At 36.1% G+C, this 25,559-nt stretch overlaps 1 protein-coding gene across 3 annotated transcripts in view; it reads right to left on the bottom strand.

Annotated features, from left to right (window-relative positions):
* HPSE2 (heparanase 2 (inactive)) overlaps window positions 1-25,559 on the bottom strand; it is a 614,901-nt gene that overhangs the window by 235,783 nt on the left and 353,559 nt on the right. For all 3 annotated transcript variants that reach the window (XM_059899970.1, XM_059899972.1, XM_059899971.1), the window contains exon 5: window positions 14,008-14,179. In XM_059899970.1, the coding sequence (XP_059755953.1) occupies window positions 14,008-14,179 (172 nt within the window). The remainder of the gene's footprint in view (window positions 1-14,007; window positions 14,180-25,559) is intronic.

Raw genomic sequence — 25,559 nt, 5'->3', positions numbered from 1 at the left:
TATGTAACATTTTTGAAATGACAAAATTATAGAAATAGAGAACAGATTAGTGGTTGGCCGGAGTTTTAAGTAAAGAGCGAGAATGAGAAGGATGAAAGAGTGACATGAGATATCCCTGTGGTGACAGAAATGGTCTGTATCTCCACTGTATCAATGCCAATGTCCTAGTGGTGATATTGTCCTATAGTGTCACAAGATGTCACTGTTGGGAGAAACTGGATAAAGGGGACTTGGGACCTCTCTGTACTATATCTCATGCTGCATTTTAAAGAAGCTCTCCAGGTACTTCCATTGAGGGAGGACCATGGGCCACACCTTTTACAGATTGTGATCTTAGCAGCACCTGTTAGAGTAGGTCATTCTTAGAGGAAAAGTAGGGTTCTTAGGGAAAGTAGAATGGGGAAGGGAGGAAAGGAGTGGAAAAAAAGAAAGTGAGGAAGATATTTCCCAAGACCGTATGTGTCAAACCTAAATCTATGTCCCAGGACACCAGTCTCCTTCTCCAATGTTCTTTCTAACCCCCATCTGACTTCTCTGACAACAAAAGAAGAGAGAAACATCCTTCATCATAATAGCCATAACTGATATCCTTGGGCTTGGGTCAGGAATTAGGCTGTCTCTCTAATCAAGAAAGAAGTCCTGTCCAGGAAAAAATAAATAAAAAGAAAAAAAAGCAAGTTTAGAAGTAAGCAGTCATTAGCATAATTCTCAGCTAGGGAGCAGACCTTTACAGTAGCCAGTGCTTCCTTGTTAATTAGCACTGAACAGCTGCTGGGAGGCCCTGCCTCTCTACGGGCGGAGAAGGAAACTTCTTATAAACTAAGAGGAATAAATTGTTCTCGCCTCCTGTAGTTTAAGTCATATACTCTTTCACAGGTGAAATAAAACATAACAATTATTAGGAAAAACACTGTGATGATTCCTCTGTGCACCAAATTGTTCCCGGCTGTGCAATTTCCCACTCCAAACAAGAATGTGGTGTAAGTAGGTTTGTAGGCAGGAGCTGTGATCACCCTCATTATAATGCAATGTTACTGTAGCTAATCTTTCTAGTTCTCAGTCTCATTCAGTTCTCTGAACTGCTTAGAAGGCTACATTGAGTAATAGGCAAAAAGTCAGAAAAAAACCCTGCCTTTTCAATTTGAAATTCACTTGTCCTTAACAATTGTAGCTGACATCTCTTTAGGTGTGGACTGTGCCAGGAACTACACTAAGCACTTTCAATTCATTATCTCATTTAACTTCACAACAAGCCTAAGAAATAGATAATTTCAGTAGCCTCATTTTACCAATGAGGAGACCGAGGTTTTAGAGAGGTTAAAGAATTCAAGGTGACCTAGCTAGAAGCTGATCTGGGTCTCATCTAGTTCTAAAGTGTATGCTCTTCACATTCCTGCTATTTCCACCCTTGCCCCCAATCCTGCTATATTGACTTACTACAGTAGAACACAGAAGGCTGTTGATTTAATGTCTTTATGGAGGAAGGGACCCATGAGGTCAAGAATGCCCAGGGCCCACAAAAGTCATAATGAGAGCCTGTGTATAGGAACATAGTGAACTTTCTATCCTTACCCACCCATACCACTTTCACTGCCGTCTATGCTTTGAGTACCAGTGGAGTCTATAAATCAGCATTAGGCACTTAGTAGAAGTTTTGGTAATTAGACAGAACTAAAGATAGAAATTCTGGATATAAAAAGGCAATTTTTCTGTTTCTGTTTTGTAGATCATTGAGCACACAGCATACAAAATGTGGTCTGCTGTGATGGAAAAGACCATTATTTCCTTCCTAATTCTCCTGCTTTTATCCTCTTTGCCCAAATTGGAATGCTTTCCATAGCTCTCTGGGCCACCATGGGAGTTAAAGGTCCTGTCTAGCTTTCTGTTCTAACCTAGGTTCAGGTTAGAATATGCCACTAGCAACTCTCTAAAATATTAGTATAACTTCCATTCTTCATTCAACAAATTGGAGCACCCACCGTGTGCTAGGCTTTTTGCCAGCACTGAATATATATTAGTAAATACAACAGACAACTTCCTGCTCTCATGGAGTTTATGATCTATAAGCAAAAAATAAACAGTAAATATGCAGTTATAACTTGTGATAAATGCCATAAAGAGAAATAACAGAGTGCGCTGATAGAGAATCACTTAGCTAGGCTATTCAAGAAAGAACTCTGATGGGTGAGGAGAAACCAGCCATGCAGCAAGCTGAGAGGACACTCTGGGTAGAAAGAAAAGCATGTGTTGTGCAACCCCCGCCCCCCACCAAAAAAAAAAAAAAAAAAAGAGAGAGAGAAACTTAGCACATATCAAGCCAGTGAGGCCTGAGTGAAGTAAGGAAAGGGAAATCTGGAGAAGATAATGAAGAGCTGGGCAGCAGCCAGACTGCTCATTGCAGAGCCTTGTTGGATGTGGTAAGGAGATTAAATTTTATTCTAAGAGCAATGAAAAGTCATTAAAGAGTCTTTAGCAAATGACTGACATCATGTGAATTATGTTTGTAAAAGATTTTCTGGCAGCTGAGTGGTGAACAGACTGGAGAGGACAAGAATGGAAGCAAATAGACCAGTAATGGGGCTATTGAAATGGTCCAAGTCCTGAGTTCTCCAAATTGTAATTCTTTTGCTATTGTTTGCTCTATGGCCATATCTCACCTGAAGCAGGGCTCATATTCCAAGTCAGTGATGTCCAAACATGTTAGTGGAACACTAGTCCCTCAAGATAGTCTCGGAAAATAAGACTACGGTCAAATAAATTTTTTAAATTCTGCGTGCTAAATCCCCTTCTTGGAGATTCAGAATGTAAGCTAATGTAATAAAGATGCTGGAAAGTGTTTCAGTACATTTGTATATCCCAGTATTTCTCAAACTTACTTGACTATGGAACCTTTTACTTTTTTCCCCCTCCACATAATGTTCTTATCCTGCAGAATTGATATTTTCCAGAACACATTTAAGGAAATGCTGCCATAATTCATTCTAACCAAGGGTTAACTCCATGTGCGTGGTTTACTGGGCCTCCTCTTCTCCACATCTCAATTTATTATTTCAATGGCTTAAACAATATTTTCCAACTCCATACATATTATAAGAGGATATCAGCCGTGTGGGTCATATTTCTTCTCTCCATTTTTACCGCCTATTTTCTGTCAACTGTCCCCTTAATTTTCCATTGTAAAGGTTGATAAGGTTTTCAATCTTTTCTGTAACCATAATTTTCTTCCTTGTTTCTGGATCTGGATATCCTGTGAGACAGCTGTTGGGGATCCTGAACTGATCTTTTATACCAGTAAGATTTCATCCCAAATTTTTTGTCTCTGTCCAACACTCTGTGTATGGGAGATTTCCTTGATTTTATCTTATAATTCTTTTATTGGACTCTTAACTGCTTTTCAGAGATAAAATTTAATACCATATAATCCCCTCATTAACTGTACAGTTCTATAGTTTTTATTATATTTACAAATTTGTGCAACTATCAACATAATCTAATTTTAGAATATTTAATTTCAAAAAGAAATCCCATTCCCATGAGCAGTCACTCTCCATTTCCCTGAAACCTGCACCAGTCTAGGCAACCCAATCTACTTTTTGTCTCTATAGATTTGCCTATTCTGGACATTTCATATAAAGGAAACCACACACTGTGTGGGCTTTTGTGACTGGCTTCTTTCAGTTAGCATGATGATTTCAAGGTTCATCTCTGACAACAAGTGTTGGTACTTCAGTTCTCTTTATTTTCAAGTAATATTCCATTGTATGGATTTATTGAATTTTATTTATCCATTCATTGGTTGATGGACATCTGGGTTGTTTCTACTTTTTGGCTATTATGAATGATGCCACAATAAATAAGTTTACAAGTTTTTGTGTGGACATATGTTTTCATTTCTCTTGGGTATATACCTAGAAATGGAATTTCTAAGTCATATGGTAACTCTATGTTTAACCTTTCAAGTAATTGCCAGTCTGTTTTCCAAAGTAATTGTACCATATTATATGCCCACCAGCAGTGTATGAGGGTTCCAATTTCTCCACGTCCTCTCCAACATTTGCTTTTGTATGTCTGTTTGATTGTAGCCATCCTAGTGGATGTAAAGTGGTATCTCACTGTGGTTTTGATTTGCACATTCCTAGTGGCTAATGATGTGGAACATCTATTCATGTACTTAGTGGCCATTTGTATGTCTTCTTTGGAGAAATGCCTATTCAAATCCCTTTTGGTCATTTTTAAACAGGTTGTCATATTACTGTTGAGTTGTAAGAATTGATATGTGTGTGTGTATATATATATATATTCTGGATATAAATTCCTTATCAGCTGTATGACTTGCAAATATTTTCTCCTATTATGTGTGTCTGTTCACCTTCTTGATGGTATCATTTGATGCACAAAAGTTCTTAATTTTTATGAGATCCAGCTAATCAGTGTTTTCTTTTATCACTTATGCTTTCAGTGTTATATCTAAGAAATCATTACCTTACATTTATTGGGCTTAATTTCAGCAATTATATATTTAGTTTAAAAAAATATTTTTTTGCTCTGTATACAAAATACAGTATATATAAATACAGTATCTTACTATATCTTTATAAGGATACTAACTATAGCTTTTTACTTTTCTAGTTCTGATCTTGAATTATAATTCTTCTTGGGTCAATTTTTTAAATGTATTTGTCTTGTTTTTTCTCTTTTATGTTACTTGATTCCTTCTTACATCTTGTGATCTTTGCCTATCTATTTTTTAAAATTGGGGACTAAATAGATTCTTCTAGGTAGTAGGTGCAGATTTTTCTAAGCTGTTGAATATATGGGGTTTTTTTTGATAAGTCTCTCCTTTCCTTGGGATCTCTATTTTGTGGTCACAGCTTGTTGACCAACACACTTCCCTTTAGAGAGGGAGGAGGGAGGACACAGATAGCCTTTGGGCTAGGGTATCCCACAGTGCTCTACTCAGCATTTTACTATGCAGAAGCAACTCCACCTTAGCAATACTAGCTCATCCCCAGGTATTCCGGCAGTATTTTTTTGGTGAAGGTTCCTAACTATTGGTTTGGCATTTGCTAGTAGATGATAGACAGAGCTGTCTTTGCTCTGTAGGCAGGGTAGGGGACTTAAAATGATGGAGGGGAGAGTTGAGTTGTGGGTGTAGTCCCTCTGAAGACGGACTTTCATATTAACCCCTTGGCTTGGTCCCCCTTTCCCACCTCACCCTCTCTGGCTTCTAAGCCTATCTGCAAGACAGATTCTCTATCTTTTCTCAGAGCCCATGTTCTCTGGGTTGCCACTTCCTCACTCTGATTACTCTGTCAACAGGCTTCCATCTGTTTACTGTCTTATAGAAATCTTTCAGAAGTCTCTCATCTGCTAATGATCCCTCTTTCGTGTGCTGTTATTACAGAATTGTTCTTTATCAGTTTTTAATAGGAGTTGGGATGATGTTCCAGAAGGAAATGGAGCTTGTGCTCAGATCACTATCCTGAACTTGAAGCACACCCAATGTAGTTTATTTATTTTTATTTTTATTTTATTTATTTATTTTTGGCTGTGTTGGGTCGTCGTTACTGCATACGGGCTTTCTCTAGTTGCAGCAAGCAGGGGCTACTCTTCCTTGTGGTGCGCGGGCTTCTCTTGTTGCGGAGCACGGTGCGTGGGCTTCAGTAGTTGTGGCACACAGGCTTAGTTGCTCCACGGCATGTGGGATCTTCCTGGACCAGGGATCGAACCCGTGTCCCCTGCATTGGCAGGCAGATTCTTATCCATTGTGCTACCAGGGAAGCCCGCCAATGTAGTTTAAAGTCATCTTTTGTTGCTCCAGAGATACTGTTTCCTGAGTATGAATATGTGTTCATTTTGGTGTAACTTCCTTTTGAAAACCTCCCTTTTCTGCATGTGATGGCTCTTGAAAGAGAGATGCTAACGTTCAAAAGGTGGAAGTCATCCTTTATTAATTCCTCCTATTCTCTCACCCCCACCTTGCTGGGATATCCATCAACAAAGCAAGTCTACCTTAACTTCTCTCCATCTCTTCTGCCATTACCTTAACCCAATCATACACACACCTCATAGTGAAAACCCTCCTTATTGAACTCTTTTGATTTCTTACTTTTGCACCTTAAAATCTATTTGGCACACAAAACAGAGTAGACTCTGGTACATGTTGCTGCCCTTATAAAAACTCTGTAATAGCTGTCCATTGCTCAGAGAATAAAATACACAACCTCTTTTCCATGGTATACATGGTTCAGTAATGATCTGGTTCTTGCCTGTCTATGCATTCTCATCTCCTACTGCTCTCCTTTTGCTCACTATAATTCTCATCTTTCTATTGCTCAAATGCCTTAACCTTGTTTCTGATTCAGGACATTGACAAACACGACCTACCACCTCTATCTAAAACTTTTTTCACTCTGATCTTTGAACAATTGGCCTCTTCTTATTCTTTCGTTCTTGGCTTAAATAAATTGTTCCTCAGATAAGTCTTCTCTGATCACCTTGTCCAAATAAATCCTCCAACTCCAGGTATCCTGATCATTTCCTTCACAGAATTATATACAATTTGGGATAATTTGTTTTCTTATTTACTGTGGCTCTGTCTTGCTAAGCTCCAAGAGGATAAGAGTTACTTTGGTTTTATTCATCAATATAAACCCAACACTTAAGCAAGGATCAAACATGAAATAGCTGTTCAATAAATGTTTATTGAGAGATAATTTAGTATTCATCTCCCTATGATTTGAAAGCCCCCCAAAAAGCCTCAGTAAACATGCTTTCAATGAATACCTGCTTTTCTTGACACTGTCACATCACCAAAAAATAGATTAGGTCCTTACTCTATAGTACATACAGCAACAAACTCCAAATAAGTTAAAGAGCCTAACATTGAAAATTAAAACATTTTTAAAAGGCTATGTGAAAATGAAATAGTAACTTTATCCTAACTGTGTAAGGAAAGAAACAGAAAAGACAACCAACAAGAAAATGGATAAGAACAACTATAATAAAAAGTTAACTTCTGAAGCAATAAAAACATATTTCAAAGTAATAAGAAAAGCAATACATTAAGATAAAATTGTCATTACATAGATGATGCATAAAAGTTTACAAAAGAAAAGCAGAGGAAAATAATAAAACCCTAAAGAACACTACTTATGCCTTTAGATAAAAATCAATAACTGGGAAAAGCCAGTTCCTGAATGAGGAAATGGAAATAATATAACAAGCATTTTATTAAGTACTTCCCATATTCCAGGCAACATGGTAGTATCTGAAGACATAAACATGAAGATTCTCTCTCTGTTTGTTCATATCCTAACTGGGAAGATAGTCCTATATAGTCCAGTAAATACCTAAGTAGTTTTAAGCTTTTTTAAGCTTAAAAATTAGTTTGGCTCTATAAAACTAAAGCTATTCCTAGATTCTGAAGGCTACAGAATCAATAAAACATAGACCGAGTCTTGACCTTAGTCTACAGTCTGTTAGGGGAGGCAGATAGGTAAATAAGTAAGTTATCATCAATTTGATAAGTGCTATAGCAGAAAAATAAAGTACCATATAAGGACAGAGGAGGTGATAAGAAATCCTGCCTGAAGATGTCAGAGAAGATCTATTGGAAAGAAGAAAAATAAGGGAAGAGAGTGGTATTCCAAAGAAAACGACACAAAATAAAAAGGTTCAAAGGTAAAAAAGTGTGGCATCTTCTAAGATGGACATATACTTTGATGTACTAAGTGCAGGTTGTGCAAGGGTGTGTAGCTACTGACTAGCTGCAAAGAAGGCAGGTACTGGACCCTAAAGGCCAGGGGTACATGTGAAAGGGTTTGGATTTCAAGCAAGAGTGACTTGACCACATGTTGCAGTTTTAAAAAATTACTCAGAAATCTGTAAGGAGAAATTAGAGTCTGAGACTAGATATGGAGAAATTGTTTAGGAGGAAAAATGATAAGGTTTAAAATAAAAATGAAAGGAAGATGGGATATGAGTGATACTAAGAAGTCAGAAATAACAAAACTTAATAACTAACTAATGGAGACTGTGAACAAAGGAGAGGAATGAATCTAAAATGACCTCCTGGTCTGTGTCTCAGGCAAAATGGTTATTGTGTCATTAGTCAAATGTGGAATAAGGGGAAAGGAGACAACATAAAGTTTTGGAAAATGTTTGGTTCTTTTCGCAGTTAACAGGATTCAAATTTAAACAACCATGAGGTACAATCTTGCATTAATTAAAATAGAGTAAATTAATAAAAATAATACTCGTTGTAGAGTATTGGGAAAAAGATACACTAATACATTGCTGCCCTTCAACCTGGTGAAACTGTTCTGAAAAGAAATTTGGCAACAAATACAAAAGCCATAAAAATTATTATATACAGTACTTTGACCCAGAAACCCAGCTTTTTGGAATATAGCCCAAGGTTGTAATTCAAAAGAAATTTTTAAAAAACCTATTTGTATAAAGATGTTTACAGCTGTGCTATATATTACAGACAAAAACTGGAAACAGCCCAAATGCCCAGCAGTGAGGGAATGCTTAGGCAGAATTCAGTACATTAATGCAAGGGAATATTTTACTGGTATTAAGAATGACAAATATGAGAACTATGTAGAAATAAGGAAGGGGCAATATAAAGCAATGAGCAAAAAATGCAGAATTCAAAATGATGCATATACAATGATCACAACTAAGTAAAATTATATCTGTATAACCAGGAGGATTGGAAAAACTACAGAGCTGGTAATTTAGAGTGCTGACATTTTTGTTATTGTTGGTTGAGTCACTGGGAATGTTTATGTGTTTAAAGTTATATTTCACTGTATATTTAGTACATATACATTAAGAAAGGTAAATACCCATTTTTTCTGGCACATAAAAGAAAAAAAATGTTCATCAGTACCTTTCCTTCTTGCCACATGTAATTTTTTCCTAGCCTCTTGAGTGCTATTAGTTTTCGGATCTATGGGGAAGTAGGCCTCACCACTTGTCACCACACCACCCAGTCACATGATGATTTCTTTCATCTGTTGCCAACTATTGTGTCCAAGTTCTTGACTTATTCACAACAAACTAGCATCTATGTGCCCAAAATTACACCATGTACACAAACTGGGATGCCTTAACTATACCTTATATACTGGGTAGAAGTGTCTCCTCAGTATGACTTTTTAATCTCTGACATAGAAAAATATTTGTTTCTTACTTTCTGTTACCCTGGTATAATTGTCCCTCCATTTAATGAAGGCCAATTCCTCTGGATTCCATTTCTTCTAGCCTTAAAGAACTTCTCATTTTGGTTATATCCTTGATCTCTTGTATCATCTAGCTCTTCTTCTCTCCTGGATAAGTCTCAAAATACAAACCTGTTCTGCTGTCTCCCACATTAAATTAAAGGGGAAAAAATGCCATTATCTTCCTTGACCCCAAATCTCCTTTAATTTTTCTACTTTCCTTCACAGTAAAAATTCTCCTAAGAGTTGTCCACATTATTGTTTCCAATATCTCACCCTCCATTCACTCTTCAAACTATTGTGATCTGACTTCTGTTCCACCACTCCGCTGAACTATATTTCTCAAGGTCACCAACAACCTGCATGTTGCCAAGTTCAATGGCACTTTTCTGTCTTCCTATTACTTGACCTCCTGGACTTCTAGCAGCACTCCCTCCTTATTAAAAACTCTCTTTTCTTGGTTCCTACACCTCAATCTCTCCCTTTCTTCTTACCTCTAAGGCTATCCCTCTTTTCTCACATCTCTAAATGTGATAGTTCCTCTGGGCACTCTCCTAAGCCTCTGTCTCTTTTCTTTCCATATTCTAACAGATCTCTTATATTCCCATGGATGGCCTTAAATCCCATTTGCATGCTAATGACCACCAAAATCAATATTAGGTCTCTAGCAGAGACTTTGATCCCTTGACTCGTATTCAAGGATATACTTGACATCTCCATTTAGATTGAAGCACAATAAACATAACATGAAACCTAAACTCATGATTTTTTTCCCCCAGAACCAGTTATTCCCCCAATCTTCCCATCTTCGTAAATGATAATAACATCCACCCAGTTACTTACACATCCCTGTGTCGCATCACCATACACTTATCCAATATATCCAAGTCCTGTGGTTTCTACCTCCAACAATATATTCCACTGCCACAACCCAATTCAGGTTCCCGTCATTATGTGCACTCCTACAACAGCCTTCTCACCGATTTCCCTGCCTCCTCTCCAATCCATTTTCCATAGAGGAGACACAGCATTCTTTTTGTATAATAAATCAAATTATTTCTCTCCCCAGCTTAAAAACATTCAATATTTGTCTCACTGCACTTAGAAGAAATTCTAAGCCCTTCACTATGCCTGTAAGTCCCAATATAATATGACTCCTAATTACTTCTCTAGCTATACCTTTCTTTAGCCAATCTGGCCCTTTTTTCATCCTTAGGGCCTTTGCACATGCTTATCTTTCTTCCAAGAACACTGATACTGTTTACTTCTCATTTTGTCTAGTTAACACCTTACTCATTCTTCAGATTACACTTTACTTATTTTTAATGAATTTTTAAAAATTGAAGTATAGTTGATTTAGAATATTACATTATTGCTGGTGTACAGCATAGTGATTCAATACTTTTATAGATTATACTTCATTTAAAGTTACTGTAGGACTTCCCTGGTGGTGCAGTGGTTAACAATCTACCTGCCAATGCATGGGACACAGGTTCAAGCCCTGGGCTGGGAAGATCCCACGTGCTGCGGAGCAACTGAGCCCGTGGGCCACAACTACTGAACCTGCGCTCAAGAGCTCACGAGCCACAACTTCTGAGCCCGCGTGCCACAACTACTGAAGCCCGGGCACCTAGAGCCCATGCTCTGCAACAAGAGAAGCCACCACAATGAGAAGCCAGAGCACCGCAACGATGATTAGCCCCCGCTTGCTGCAACTAGAGAAAGCCCTCGCGCAGCAACGAAGACCCAACACAGCCAAAAATAAATAATACATACATTAATTAATTTTAAAAAATACAACCCTAGACTGTCAAAACTGAAAAAGTTTTTTAAAAAGTTATTGTAAAATATTGACTATATTTCTCATGCTGTACAATATATCCTTGTAGCTTTTTTATTTTATACATAGTAGTTTGTTTGTACCTCCTAATCTCCTACCCTTATCTTGCCCCTTCCCCCTTCTTTCTCCCTGACTGGTAACAACTAGTTTGTTCTCTGTACCTGTGACTCTGTTTTTTATATTCATTCTTTTTTTATTTTTTAGTTTCCACATATAAGTAATAACATACTGTATTTGTCTCTCTCTATTTGGCTTATTTCACTAATCATAATACCCCTCGGGTCTATCCGTGTTGTTGTGAATGGCAAAATTCATTCTTTTTTATGGATGAGTAATATTCCATTCCACATTTTTATCCATTCATCTGTTGATGGACACTTAGGTTTCTTCCACATCTTGGCTATTGTAAATAATGTTGCTATGAATATTGGAGTGCATGTATCTTTTTGAATTAGTATTTTCATTTTCTTCAGATATATACCCACAAGTGGGATTGCTGGATCATATGGTAGCTCTATTTTTAGCTTTTTGAGGAACCTCCATACTGTTTTCCAAAGTGGCTGCACCAATTTACATTCCCACCAACAGTCTACTAGGGTTCCCTTTTCTCTACATCCTCACCAACATTTATTATTTGTGGTCTTTTTGATGATAGCCATTCTGACAGGTGTGAGGTGATATCTCATTGTGGTTTTGACTTGCATTTCTCTGATGATTAGGAATGTTGAGCATCTTTTCATGTGCTTGTTCCTCTTAAGTGTGACTCCTTTAGGGAACCCTTCCAACCACCTAACTTAGTCAAATCCCAGCACTTACAGTCATTCATAGTACCATGTACCTCTCCTTGGTACTGTTTTAGTCTTAAGATAAGTTGATTATTGTCTATGTCTCCCCTACCATATTATATACTCCATGAGGGCAGAGAAAGTATCTATTTTTGTTTATTTTTACATTCCCAGTTCCTAACATAGTACCTGGAACATAGCAATTATTCAACAAGTATTTGCAGAATGAATGAATGATTGATACAGGGTCATGCTACTGAGAAGACTGTCAGTCCCATGAAAATATATTAATCAAATCATTAAAGAAAAGGTATAATCTAAAAGAATAACTATGTGGACTTAAGTGATAGTTACTGGCTTTGCTTGACTGTGTATTATGAACTATGAAAATGTTCTACACATGTGATTCTTATCCCCTAATTAAAACATGTAAAATAAAACCAACCTCTCCATCACCATCCCATACACACACACACACACACACACACACACACACACACACAGAGTAATTTCAAAGTTCAGCAAAAGTATGCAAAGGGAAGCCCAGTGCTGCATTTGTAGGTAGGAGTCAAGGTCAGAAAATTGTTCTGCAAGAAAAAACGGAAGTTCCTACTGAGAGAGAAGGAGAGAAAAAAGAAGGATGGGGAAAGGATAGGAATTAAAATAAGGGCTTGGGGATTCTCTCTAAAGACGAAAATGCCTAAAATTAAACTTCAGGCTGTAAATGTTGTTACAGTGTAAATCATTCCAGCTTCCCAAGCCTTCAATAATGTCTGCTATGTTAATTAGCTTAGATTAAGACTAAGCTACCACAAAAGGGAAGAGAGAGAGTCATAAGAGCCATCAAGCCACAGGGGCCATTCAGGAGGTTGGCCAGAAGTTTCTTTCTACTGGAACGTATCTGTCTATACTTGTACAGCATTTATCTAACCTCACTTGGGCTGTACACTTCACTGGAAAACATCTTACTTGTCTTTGAATTTGTAGGAATAACCATACCTGTCCCAGAATATGACAGGATGCTGCACAAAAGGTGTGCCTTGGTGCATACTCTGTATGCCACATGAACTCCTGCCTCTCCCAACTTCCTTGTTCCTACCCTCTCTGTTGTAGTTACATATCCTCTTTGAGTCTTTGATTCAACATATATCTTCAGTCTTCCTCGTGCTATTCCCTCAGACATCCACTCCAACCCTGCATAACTGGACCCAACATGCATGTATGTTCCACTTATTTAATCTGGGCCTGGCCCACCAGCAGGACTGGGGAAGAGAGCATTTAACATAGTGCTGCATCCATAACCACTGCTTAAAAAATGATTGTTAGATTCAGTAAAAATTAAATAAATCACATGATAGCAATTCTCTAGAATACCTAATAAATCTATCTGTTAAGCTGTGCTTTAATGTACAAGCATTTGTAGTGTTTCTCAACTTTTTAACCCAGATCCACTGTCCAGGATTTTGTCAAGTTTTACCTTCTGTAAGAGGTCCCAAGAATAGAGTAGATAATATTTTGCCTTTTAAAAAATATTAAGTGATGTTATGCAATGCTGTAATATTAAATGTGCTTTTTTTTTTTAAATTTATTTATTTATTTATTTATTTTTGGCTGTGTTGGGTCTTTGTTTCTGTGCGAGGGCTTTCTCTGGTTGCGGCAAGCAGGGGCCACTCTTCATCGCGGTGCGCGGGCCTCTCACTGTCGCGGCCTCTCTTGTTGCGGGGCACAGGCTCCAGACGCGCAGGCTCAGTAGTTGTGGCTCACGGGCCTAGTCGCTCCGCGAGCATGTGGGATCTTCCCAGACCAGGGCTCGAACCCGTGTCCCCTGCATTGGCAGGCAGATCCTTAACCACTGCGCCACCAGGGAAGCCCCTAAATGTGCTTTTTAAAACAACACATCCTTTCCAACCTGTTCTGGATGTTGTGATATCCCTCCCAATCCCACCCTCTTCTGCTGACTGTGGAAGGCCTGGAGAGATAAGTTCTTCCACTGTTTGGTAGAGAATCCCTGATTTATGGTGGGAGATGTCTGTCACTATGAAAAAGTCTCTCTGCCCTTCTTAAGACCAGAAATAACCAGGAAAAATACAAATACATTAATTCATTACATTTAATGAACAAGTTTTAAAAACTGCTAAATAATCTGACCTACCCATCTAGGAGGGTGATGACGTTCTTCCTGGGCCGCCCAATATTAGGGCCATACAAGCTGGCTCTGGAGTAAATCCGGATGGGTTGTAACAGGCTCTTCAGCTGGATGTAATCCTTTCCCAACTGGCTGCCATTTACTGCCCGGCCATGCATGGTTCGATAGTTATTTGGCTCTAGATTAAAAGCAGACATGCAAGTCAGAGTTGAGAAGAGTGAGGTTCTGCCAACCCTTTCCTGTCCACAGATCTCTCTGCCTTTTTCTTAACAATGTAAACAAAATAACCAAAAAGAGGGTGCAAGCTAGCTTAACTTGAGAAACTATCCCAACTAAAAAGTCAAGTGCCATTTTACCATTCTATTTAATTTCAAACTAATCTTCGCAAAAGATCACCTAATCCACAACAGAGAACCATACTGATTTTCAAATGATACTTTATAATAAATGGTGTACTGAGTTGAAGAGTGTCCCTCAAAATTCATGTCAACCCAAAACTTTAGAATGTGACCTTATTTGGAAATAGGATCTTTGAAGAAGTAATTACTTAAGTAATTATTTATGATGAGGTCATATGGAATTAGGATGTGTTCTAAATCCAATGACTGGTGTCTTTATAGAGAAAGGAGAGGGCGATTCAGGTACACAGACACACAGGGAGGAAGGCCATGTATCGATGGAGGCAAAGATTGAAGGGATACTGCAATGCCAAGGCTTGTTGGCAGCTATTAGAAGCTAGAGAGAGGCATGGAATAGATTCTCTCTTAGAGATTCCAGAAGGAATTAAACCTGGCAATGCTTTGATTTCAGACTTCCTGAACTGTGATTGAAAAATATTTGTTGTTTTATGTCACTGAGATTGTCATGATAGGCTTAGGAAACTAATACAAATGGTAAGAAAGGAAAGCTTCATAAAGATGGTCCTTGTATCAAAAAGTTAGAAAAACCTTCATGTTCAATAATAGCAAAGTGGCTGAGTGAAATAACTTAGAGCAAAATCCCCTCCCCCAGTTTCTATTAACTTGGTAGTTCTAAATAGACAAGTAAAGTCCTAAAAACCAGCAGCTCCACTGCTGGAGGGGGCTAACTTGATTCGTAATGAAGCACATACCCCAGGCAAGGCCAACATTTTGGCTAGCTTCAGGTTTTGACACTGGTAGGGGCAAGAAATAGACCAGCAGACTTGCAAGAAATGTAACAGGGAGATTTGGGGAATAAGAAAGCCACTGAGGATTTTGATAAGCCCACAAATACCCCCTGTAGTCTGGAAGGCTGTGCATGCTCAGGAGGGACTGGAGAGGGCACTAGCTATCCATGCATTCCCAGATGAATGTGAAACCTAGTACACTCATAAAGGAGACATGAGAAGGCATGTCAAAAAGTAAAAACCAATCAGACTTGTAAACTGCCTAAATTTTGAAAGTGTTCCCAAACTCACACACAGATCTACTGGCAAAGGGTGAAAGCCTTATTAGCTCAAGGTAAACACAACCTCTGATCAATCATCATCTCACTATTAAGCTATGCTGATTCAGGGCCAACCCCTAGGAAGCTGGCCTTAAAAATAAAAAAAAAAATTTAAAAATAAAAAACTTAAGAGATACTAGCAGCTACATGATGCAAGGGAGACAGACTCTATGGAACTAGTCCAGGAAGTGACTAAACAAACAAATGAACAGAAAAGAAAAAACAAAAATAACCTCTGGAATGGAGGATTTGGAATTCAGATTTGCTCCAACATATTATCTAAAATGTATAGTTTTCAACAACAACAAAATTACAACATGCAAATAAACAGGAAAGTGTGACCCATAAACAAGAAAAAAAGAAAGAAAGAAAGAAACTTTCTCTTAGGGGACCCAAATGTTTGACTTAGCAGACAAGGACTTCAAAACTGTTAGTATAAATATGTTTAAAGAACTAAAGGGAAGAATAAAACATTAAGGGAAAGTATGATTTTACTGACTAATCAAATATAAATAAAGAGATAGAAATTATAAAAAATTATCAATTGGAAACTTTGGAACTGAAATGATTCTTCACATACAGAAGAACACAATGAAATTAGTAGCTGAATTTTTACCAGAAATAATGGAGGCCAGAAGAAGACAGTGGGATGACATATTCAAAATGCTGAAAAAAATGTCAACCAAGAATTCTACATGCAGCAATCTATCCTTCAAAACTGAAAGCAAAATTTAGACCTTCCCAGAAGAACAAAGGACAGAATTCGTTGTGAGAAAATCTGCCTTACAAGAAATAAGAAAGAACGTCTTTTAGGGTGAAAGGAAATGTCAGCAGATGGTGATTCAAAAGAGCACAAAGAAATAAAGAACACCAGTAAAGATAGTTACACAGATCAATATAAAAGACAGTTGAAAATATTCATTACTCAGCTCTTAACTAATTTAAATGACAGTTGCATAAAACAAAACTATGAAACTGTATTGTTGGGCTTATAACATATAAAGATGTAATACCTAGAATAATAATAGCACAAAGGAGGGGGAAATGGAGTCTTATTGGAGCAGTTTCTACAGTTAACTGGAATTAAGTTAGTGTTACCCTAAAGTAGATTGTAATGAGTTAAGATGTATTATAATAAGAAACTACTAAGAAAATAACTAAATCAAAACAAAAAGAAATTAAAATGGTACCTTAGACAATATCCCTTTTGAATGAAAAGACAGTAAAGGAGAAACAGAGGCATAAAAAAAACTGAAATATATAGAAAATTGCAAGATGGCAGATGTAAGTTCAACCATATCAACAATTACATTAAATGTAAATGGATTAAAAACTCCAATTAAAAGCAGAAATTATCAGGCTAAATAAAAAAATAAGATCCAACTAGAGAGACACATTTTAAAGTCAAAGACACAGGAGGGTGAAAGTTAAAAGGATTAAAAAAGATATGCCATGCAAATGGTAAACAAAAGGGAGCTGGGATGACTATACTAATACAGACAAAATAGACTTTAAGACAAAAATGTTACTAGAGACAATGTGGGGCATTTTATAATGATAAAAGGGCCAATTTATCAGGAAGATATAACAATTACAAACATATACCTACCAACAACAGAACACCAAAATAAATGAAACAAAACTGAAAATAAAAATAGAAAATTCAACAATAACAGAAAGAGACTTCAATACCACATTCTCAATAATGAATAGAATGACTAGAAAGAAAATCAGTAAGGATATAGAAAACTTGAGTAACATCATCAGCTAACTTGACCTGATTGAATTATCTATAGAACACTGCACCCAACACATTCTTTTTTAATGCATATAGAATATGCTTCAGGATAGACCATCTATGCTAGGCTATAAAACAAGTCTTGTATATTGAAAAGGATTAACTCATATAATGTATGTGCCCTGACCACAACAAAATTAAATGGGAATTCAACAACAGAAAGTAATTTGAGAAATCTGTGAGTATTTGGAAATCAAACAAATAATCCATGAATCAAAGAATAAATCACAAGGGGAATTAGAAAATATTTTCAATGAAATGAAAATTAAACTATAATATATAAAAATGTATGGGATGACACTAAAGTCACAATCCATGAGAGAAATAATTAAGAAACTGGATTTCATTAAAATCAAAAACTTCTGCTTTGCAAAAGACAATGTCAAGAGAATAGAAGACAAGTTATAGACTGGGAGAAAATACTTGCAAAATATATATCTAATAAAGGACTGCTATCCAAAATATACAAAGAACTTAAAACTTAATAAGAAAATAAACAACCTGATTAAAAAATGGGCTAAAGAACTTAACAGATACCTCACCAAAGAAGATATACAGATGACAAACAAGTATATGAAAAGATGCTCTACTTTATATGTCATCAGGGAAATGCAAATTAAAACAACAATGAAATACCACTCTATACTTATTAGAATGGCTAAAATTTGTAACACTAACAACACCAAATACAAGCTAGAATGTGAAGGAACATAACTCTCATTTATTGCTGATGGGAATGCAAAATGATATGGTTACTTTGGAAGTTTGGTGGTTTCTTACAAAACAAAACATACTCTTACCATACAATCTAGCAATCATGCTCCTTGTTTTTACCCAAAGGAGATGAAAACTTATGTCCTCACTTTGTCTGCACATGGATTTATGGCATCTGTATTCACAAGTCCTAAAACTTGGAAGCAAGCAAGATATTCTTCAGTAAGTGAATGGATAAACAAACTCTGGTACATCCACACAATGGAATAATTTTCAGCACTAAAAAGAGATGAGCCATCAAGCTATGAAAAGACATGGAGGAAACTTAAATGTCTTTCACTAAGTGAAAGAAGTCAATCTTAAAAGGCTATATACTGTATGATTCCAACTATATGATATTCTGGAAAAGGAAAAAACTATGGAGATTGTAAAAAGATCAGTGGTTGCCAAGGGTTAGGGAGACGAGGGAGGAATGAATAGGTGGAGCACAGAGGATTTTTAGGGCAGTAAATACTCTACGTGATACTATAATGATGGATACCTGTCATTATACATTTGTCCAAACCCATAGTATGTGCTCACCAAAAGTGAACCATAATGTGAACCATAAATTCTGGGTGATTATGATGTATAATGTAGGTTCATCAGTTGTAACAAATGTACCACTCTGTGAGGGGTGTTGATAGTGCGAGAGCCTGTGCACATGTGGCAGGGGATATATGAGAAATCTCTATACCTTCTCAATTTTGCTGTGAACCTAAAACCGCTCTTTAAAAAAGTCTTTAAAAAAGTTAATTTGAGCACAAAGAGACCTAGGCATGCACACACAGAGGGAAGGCCATGTGAGGACACAGTGAGCCAAGAAGCCAAGAAGAGAGACCTCAGGAAAAAAAAAAAGATCTGCTGATAACTATATGTTAGACTGCTAGCTTTTTTTTGTTGTTTAGGAAAAAAAACCCAATGCTTACAGGGAAATTTACAGCCTTAGACTCCTATATTAGAAAAGAAGATCTCAAATCAATAATCTAAGCTTCTATCTTAAGAAAGGAGAAAAAGAAGAGGGAGCTAAACCCAAAGCAAGAAGAAAAAATGAAATAATAAAAATTAGAGAAGAAACCAATGATATAAAAAATGGAGAAAAACTAATTAAGTTTGGTTCTTTGAAAAGATCAACAAAATTGATATAACCTTTGGCTAGACTGACCAAAAAAGAAAAAAAAAAAGAGAGAGAAGACACAGATGACCAATGTTAGGAATGAAAAGAAACATCATTAAGGATCTCACAGTAATTAAAAGGATAAGGGACTACAACCTTATGCCAATGAACAACTTTATGCCAATAAGTTACACAAAGTATATGAAATGAAAAAATTTTCAAGAAAGACACAAATTACTAAAACCAACTCAAAAAAAAAATCTGAATAGGCCTATAACAACAAAAAACATTTAATTAGCCATTATAATTATTTCCACAAAGGAAGCCCAGACTCAGGTGGATTAATTGGTGAATTCTACCAAGTTTTTAAGGAAGAAATAATGCACAATTCTTCATAAACTCTTCCAGAAAATTGAGGAAGAGGGAACAATTCCCAACTTATTTTATGAGGTCAATATTCCCCTGATACCAAAGTCAGACAAAGACATCACAAGAGAACTACAGATGAATATTTCTAATAAATATAGATTCAAAAATACCCAACAAAACATTTACTAACTGAAACCAGCAATATATAAAAAGTATTATAATATCATGACCAATTGGGATTTACACCAGGAATGCAAGGTTGATTTAATACCAAAACCCAACTAATGTAAAATACTATATTAATAGAATAAAAGACCAAAACCACATTATCATCGCAACAGATGCAAAAAAATCAAACCAAAACAAAACAAAAAACCATTTGACAAAATCCAACTCCCATTCCTGATAAATACTCTCAACAAACTATGAATAGAAGGGAAATTCCTCAATCTGATAAACGGTATCTAAGAAAAATCTATATACTTACCAGTGAAATACTGAATGCTTAATGGCAAAATATTATACTTAATTGAAATACTGAATTTTTCCTCCCTAAGACTGGGAACAAGGCAAGGATGTGTGCTCTCACCATTTATATTCAACATTTGTATTAGAGGTTCTAGTCAGTGCAATCAGGCAAGGAAAATAATTTAGCCATCTAAATTAGAAAGGAAGAAGTAAAACTGTCTTTATTCTTAGACAACATATCCTGTATACGGAAAATCCTAAAGAATTCACACAGGTAGGGGAAAATAAACAAGATCTAAAAATCAAGTTCAGCAAAATAAAAGATCAATATATAAAATCAATTCTAAATACTAGCAAGGTACAATACAAAAATGAAATTAAAATAATTCCATTCACAATTTCATCGAAAAGAATAAAATACTTAGAATAAAGTTAATAAAAGAAGTGCTAAACTTGTACAATGAAGACTACAGAACATTGCTGAGAGAAATTAAAAATTAAATAAATGGGATGTAATCTATGCTCATGGATAGGAACAGTCAATATTATTGGGATGGCAATTTTCCCTAACTGATCTACAGATTCAATGTTTTCTGTTAAAATTCCAGCAGGCTTTATTGAGGAAATTTAACAAACTGACCCTAAAATTTACATGGAATGCAAACACCTAGGAGAGCCAAAACAATTTTGAAAAGGAAGAATGGAGTTGGAGGACTTACACTTCCCAATTGCAAAACTCATTATAAAACTTGTAATCAAGACAATGTAAAAAAAAAACATAGAGAATAGATTGGTGGTTACCAGAGGCAGGTGTGAGGGTGGCAAAATGGGTGAGGATGATCAAAAGGTACAAACTTACCTTATCAAATAAATGTCACGGGGATGTAATGTACATCATGGTGATTATAGTTAACGATACTGTATTGTACATTTGAAAGTTGCTAACAGAGTAGATCTTAAAAGTTCTCATCACAAGATAAAAGTATTTGTAACTATGTGAGGTGATTGATATTAACTGAACTTATCATGGTGATCATTTTGCAATAAATACATATATCAAAAATAAAAGACAATGTAGTCCTAGTATAGTAGTCCAAGAACAGACATACAGATCAGTGGAAGAGACTTGAGTCCAGAAATAAACCCATTTGTGGTCAACTGATTTTTGACAAAAGTGTCAAGAGAATTCAGTAAGGAAAGGATAATCTTTTAAACAAACAATGCTGGGACAATTTGGTAGCCATATGCAAAAAGATGAATTTAGATTCTTACTTCTCACCATACTCAAAAATTAACTCCTAATGGATCTTATGCCCAAATGTAAGAGCAAAAACTACAAAACTTTTAAAAGAAAAAATAGGAAAAAAACTTTGTGATCCTGGGTTAGGCAAAGATATGATACCAAAAGCACAAAGAGTAGAATAAAAAATTGGTAAGTTGAACTTTATCAAAATTCAAAACATCTGAACTTCAAAAGATGCCATAAAGAAAATGATAAAATAAGCTATAGACTGGGAGAAAATATTTGCAAGTCATATGTTTGATAAAGATCTTGTATCCAGAATATATTTAAACCTCTTACAACTGAATAATATGATAACCCAATTAAAAAGACAAAAGATTTGAGTAGACATTTCACCAAAGAAGATGTAAGAATGGCTGATAAGCACATGAAAAGATGCTCAATATCACTTGTCATTAGGGAAGTGCTAATTAAAGCCATATTAATATACTACTTCAAAACCACTAAAATGGCTATAATCAAAAAAATAGACATTAACAAGTGTTTCCAAAGATGTAGAAAAACTGTAATCCTCATTCATTCCTGGGGAAAATGTAAAATGGTACAGCTACTTTGAAAAGTAGTGCGGTAGTTTGTTTAAAAATAAACTTAAATTTACCATAGAAACTAGCGACTCCACTCCTCTCCCAGGTATCTTCCTAAGAGAAATGAAAGTATATATCCACACACAGACTTGTCTATGAATATTTACAGCAGCATTACTTATCACAGTCAAAGAGTAGAAACAATCCAAATGTCTGTCATCTGGTGAATGGAAAAGCAAAATGCGAGATATATATGTATATATATAGATAGATATAGATATAGATATATCTCTATGTAGATATATATAGAGAGAGATATATACACACATATATATGAATATATATATATATTCATACATTGGAATACTATTCAGCAATTAAAAGGAATGAACTACTTTTACATGCTACAAAATGGATACACCTCAAAAACATGCTAAGTGAAGGAAGTCAGATGCAAAAGACTACATATCGTATGATTCCAGTTATATGAAATGTCCACAAAAGACAAATCTATAAAGACAAAAAGCAGGTTAGTGTCTCCTGGGACTGGGAATGGTTACAGAGACTGACTGAAAACTGGCATGAGGGATCTTTTTGGAGTTATGGAAATGTTCTAAAATTGGACTGTGGAGATGGTTGTACAAGTCTATAAACTTACTAAACAGCATGAGAGTATTATGTAGATGGGAGTATGTGGAGAAAGAATAGAGAAGATAAATGTGATGAAGGTGAGAAGCAGGCAGGGAGAGGGAAAGGAGAAAAGTAAGCAGGTAAAGAAACTATATATGTTTTCTCATCTTCTCTTCTCTTCCTCTTTCCCCCTCTTCTCCTTCCCTAAGCACCAAACTCTCTCCAACAAAAATACAGTTCTCTAAAGCTATGGGCTATGATCTAGCCTCATAAACAATTGGAAGTGTGTCTGAACACGGTGGCTCAACCCTGTGTTTGGCCCTCACAAGACTATACCTGTTATATACACACAAATATACATAATAAAACTGTATAAATGGCTATACATAAATACATCATACATTTATCCACACAAACACAGACTGAAAGCTTAATAAATATTGAGTTAATGAATGAATTAATAAAGCTGGGCTGCCAGAATCATCATCTCTAAGGGGCTAAGTTTTATAAGGTCATAATTTTGATTTTATGAAATTGCTCAGCAGACATCAGGTTCCAGGGAACTGATTCATATAACTAAAATCAAACAAGAATAATTGGTGAATGTATAGGTCAGGCATAGGTATAAATATATGACACTGATTCAGTAATTGATAACAGTGGCTTTTATTTGTTCTCAGAAGTGGGCAGATCAATTTGGGGAACACACCTAATTTGGGAAGCAATTCATAATGTAGTGTTCAATTAGAGATGTTGCATTATCTTCAGAAAATTTTTGTTAAGGATAGCCCTCTATAGAACAAACACCATCTCTCCGGAGCAGAATTGGATTAAATTTCTTATTCTACACTTCCAAGACTTGAGTCTTGGCTTCAAAATTCCCCCCTGCTCTTCCTTATTTTAGATTCACCAATGATTAATAGAAATGCAAATAATTACAATCATCACCTAGCATTAATCAAATATAGAGTTTACAATTTATGACATTTAAGGAAACATTTATATCTACAAAACATAGTTGTTAAAAATCTTGTATCAAGAAAGTCATTCTTTGACTTTGATATCCTAAAACTTTCTTAAACTTCACCTCTTGATACTGGGTATATTTTGCTTTCATGGTCTGTAGCCCACACTATTCACTGATTTTAAAGGAGAAAAAAGTTTAGATACTTTAAACTTTAAAAAAGTTTAGTCACTTTAAGTTTAGATACTCCAGGAGAAACAACCAAAGAAATATCTATTTTAGTTTTTCCAATGCCAGATTTGCTCTAGAGATAAAGTACTTGTTAACAGGATGTGGGTATATGGGAGGATTAGAGAACTGACCAGTTCTATTGTCCCTCCCTAAATGTGGATATGTTAGTTCAACTATTATGTCTGTCCAAAAAGATATGGTTACCAAAGAGAAAATGGATAAAAGATTGGAGAGACAAGTCCAAGCCAGGAGGATGATCAGATAATTTTTGAGGGGCAAGGGCCTAAATATACAACACAGAATCATTGTGAACAGAATACAATGGATATCTTAAGGGATATGATGCTAGCACAAGAAAAACTATCAGTAGTTGTAAAATGAATTATCACTTTACAGAATCAGCAAAATAAATCTTCAAACCCTAAAAGGTGTGTTTATTTGGGCAAACTACTTATTTGTCATATCAAAAAATAGAAATGCAATTTTTAAAATAAAAGCAAGGGGGTGAGGAAACAGACCAACTCTAGTCTTCTTGACTAGAGACTCAAAAACCATCTATATCTACCTTGATAGAAACGCTCACAGGAACATTACCAGATACTTTCTACTTTATTGAATTTTTAAATTCATAAATTTGGTTATTTTTCTATCTATTGCTATCTATATCCCTATCTATTTTCTTATCTATGACTGTGCCTTTTCTCCTCCTCAAAAATGATTCTTTGTTTTTGTTAATCCTTGAAGATGGATTGATGATGATGGGAATCAAGTGTTGTGTGGCTAAGGTGACTAAACAACATTTTAAAAATGTAATTAGCTCCGTCTCTAAACTGTTTAGCATAATTTGGGGGAAGGATGGAAAGGGGCAGACTCTCAGTTATTTGGAACAGACATATATACAGAAAGATGCCTATACTCTCCCCACCTCCACCAAATCACGTCAGTTATACCAATTAAAGATTTATTTAATTTAATAAGCTCCCAAATTCAGAGATGCCACAAACCCTGAAGGAATTATTCCCATCAGTCATTTGTAAGTAAGTTTTAATTGCTTTGGGCTTATCTACAACCACCTGAGATTCTTTTACAAACCAATTTTATTTAGAAATATTTTAGAAAGAAAACAAACGCTTTAGGCACAGCATGTATTCTCTAGCTCATCAGAGGCCCTACCACTCCTTACTGTCTTACACTCACCCGTTTTAAACATTACACCTAATTGGTCCCTCATGACATGTATAATGCCCTGTTTGGGGAATGCATCGTTTGAATTGTTTGAAGAATATTTTGCTGGGTTTGGAGAAAAGAGCTAAGCTGGGTGGAGTCTGACACTGGAGCAGGGTAAGGTTAGGTGGGGTAGTCATGAGTAGACAACATAAAATACCAAAGAATGTCAAGGAGCATGAAATAGAAGATACGACGGGGAGGGATCAGTAAATGGCTTTGTCTACTATGTAATAATTTTGCCTCGTTCTAAGCTGATCACATCACTCTTGCTCTTGTCCTAGAATGTATGATACCTAGACTGGTTGGGAAGATGAAAAATCTCAGGCTACCCTAGTTATGCCCCCTGTAACCAAATTATCTTCAGTTCAGCACAAGTCTCCATTTGGTAGCTAACTCTCCCCCAATTTCCCCCACTCCAGGGAAGGAAGAGAGAGCTACATTCCAGTTAATGGCAAGTGATAGGAAAAAAGACACTTGTTCTTATAAGATCCTCATCACTTGCTACCTTATGAGAACTTCAAATTCTAGAGTGGAGTGCATAAATACACACATGTGCTTGTGTATGTGTACACTGCCGCCCCCCCCCCCCCCCCCGCACACACACGGTGCTCCAAACAAACATGGGTTAGCTACAGATATACATGGCCATGGACAAAAATATTATTATCAATTTGTAACAGTAATTGTAAGAGAATTCTTGGTTTTTT

The sequence above is a fragment of the Balaenoptera ricei genome, chromosome 16 (genome assembly GCF_028023285.1).
Source record: "Balaenoptera ricei isolate mBalRic1 chromosome 16, mBalRic1.hap2, whole genome shotgun sequence".
Lineage (NCBI taxonomy): Eukaryota > Metazoa > Chordata > Mammalia > Artiodactyla > Balaenopteridae > Balaenoptera > Balaenoptera ricei.
This window is presented reverse-complemented; position numbering and strand designations above follow the sequence as displayed.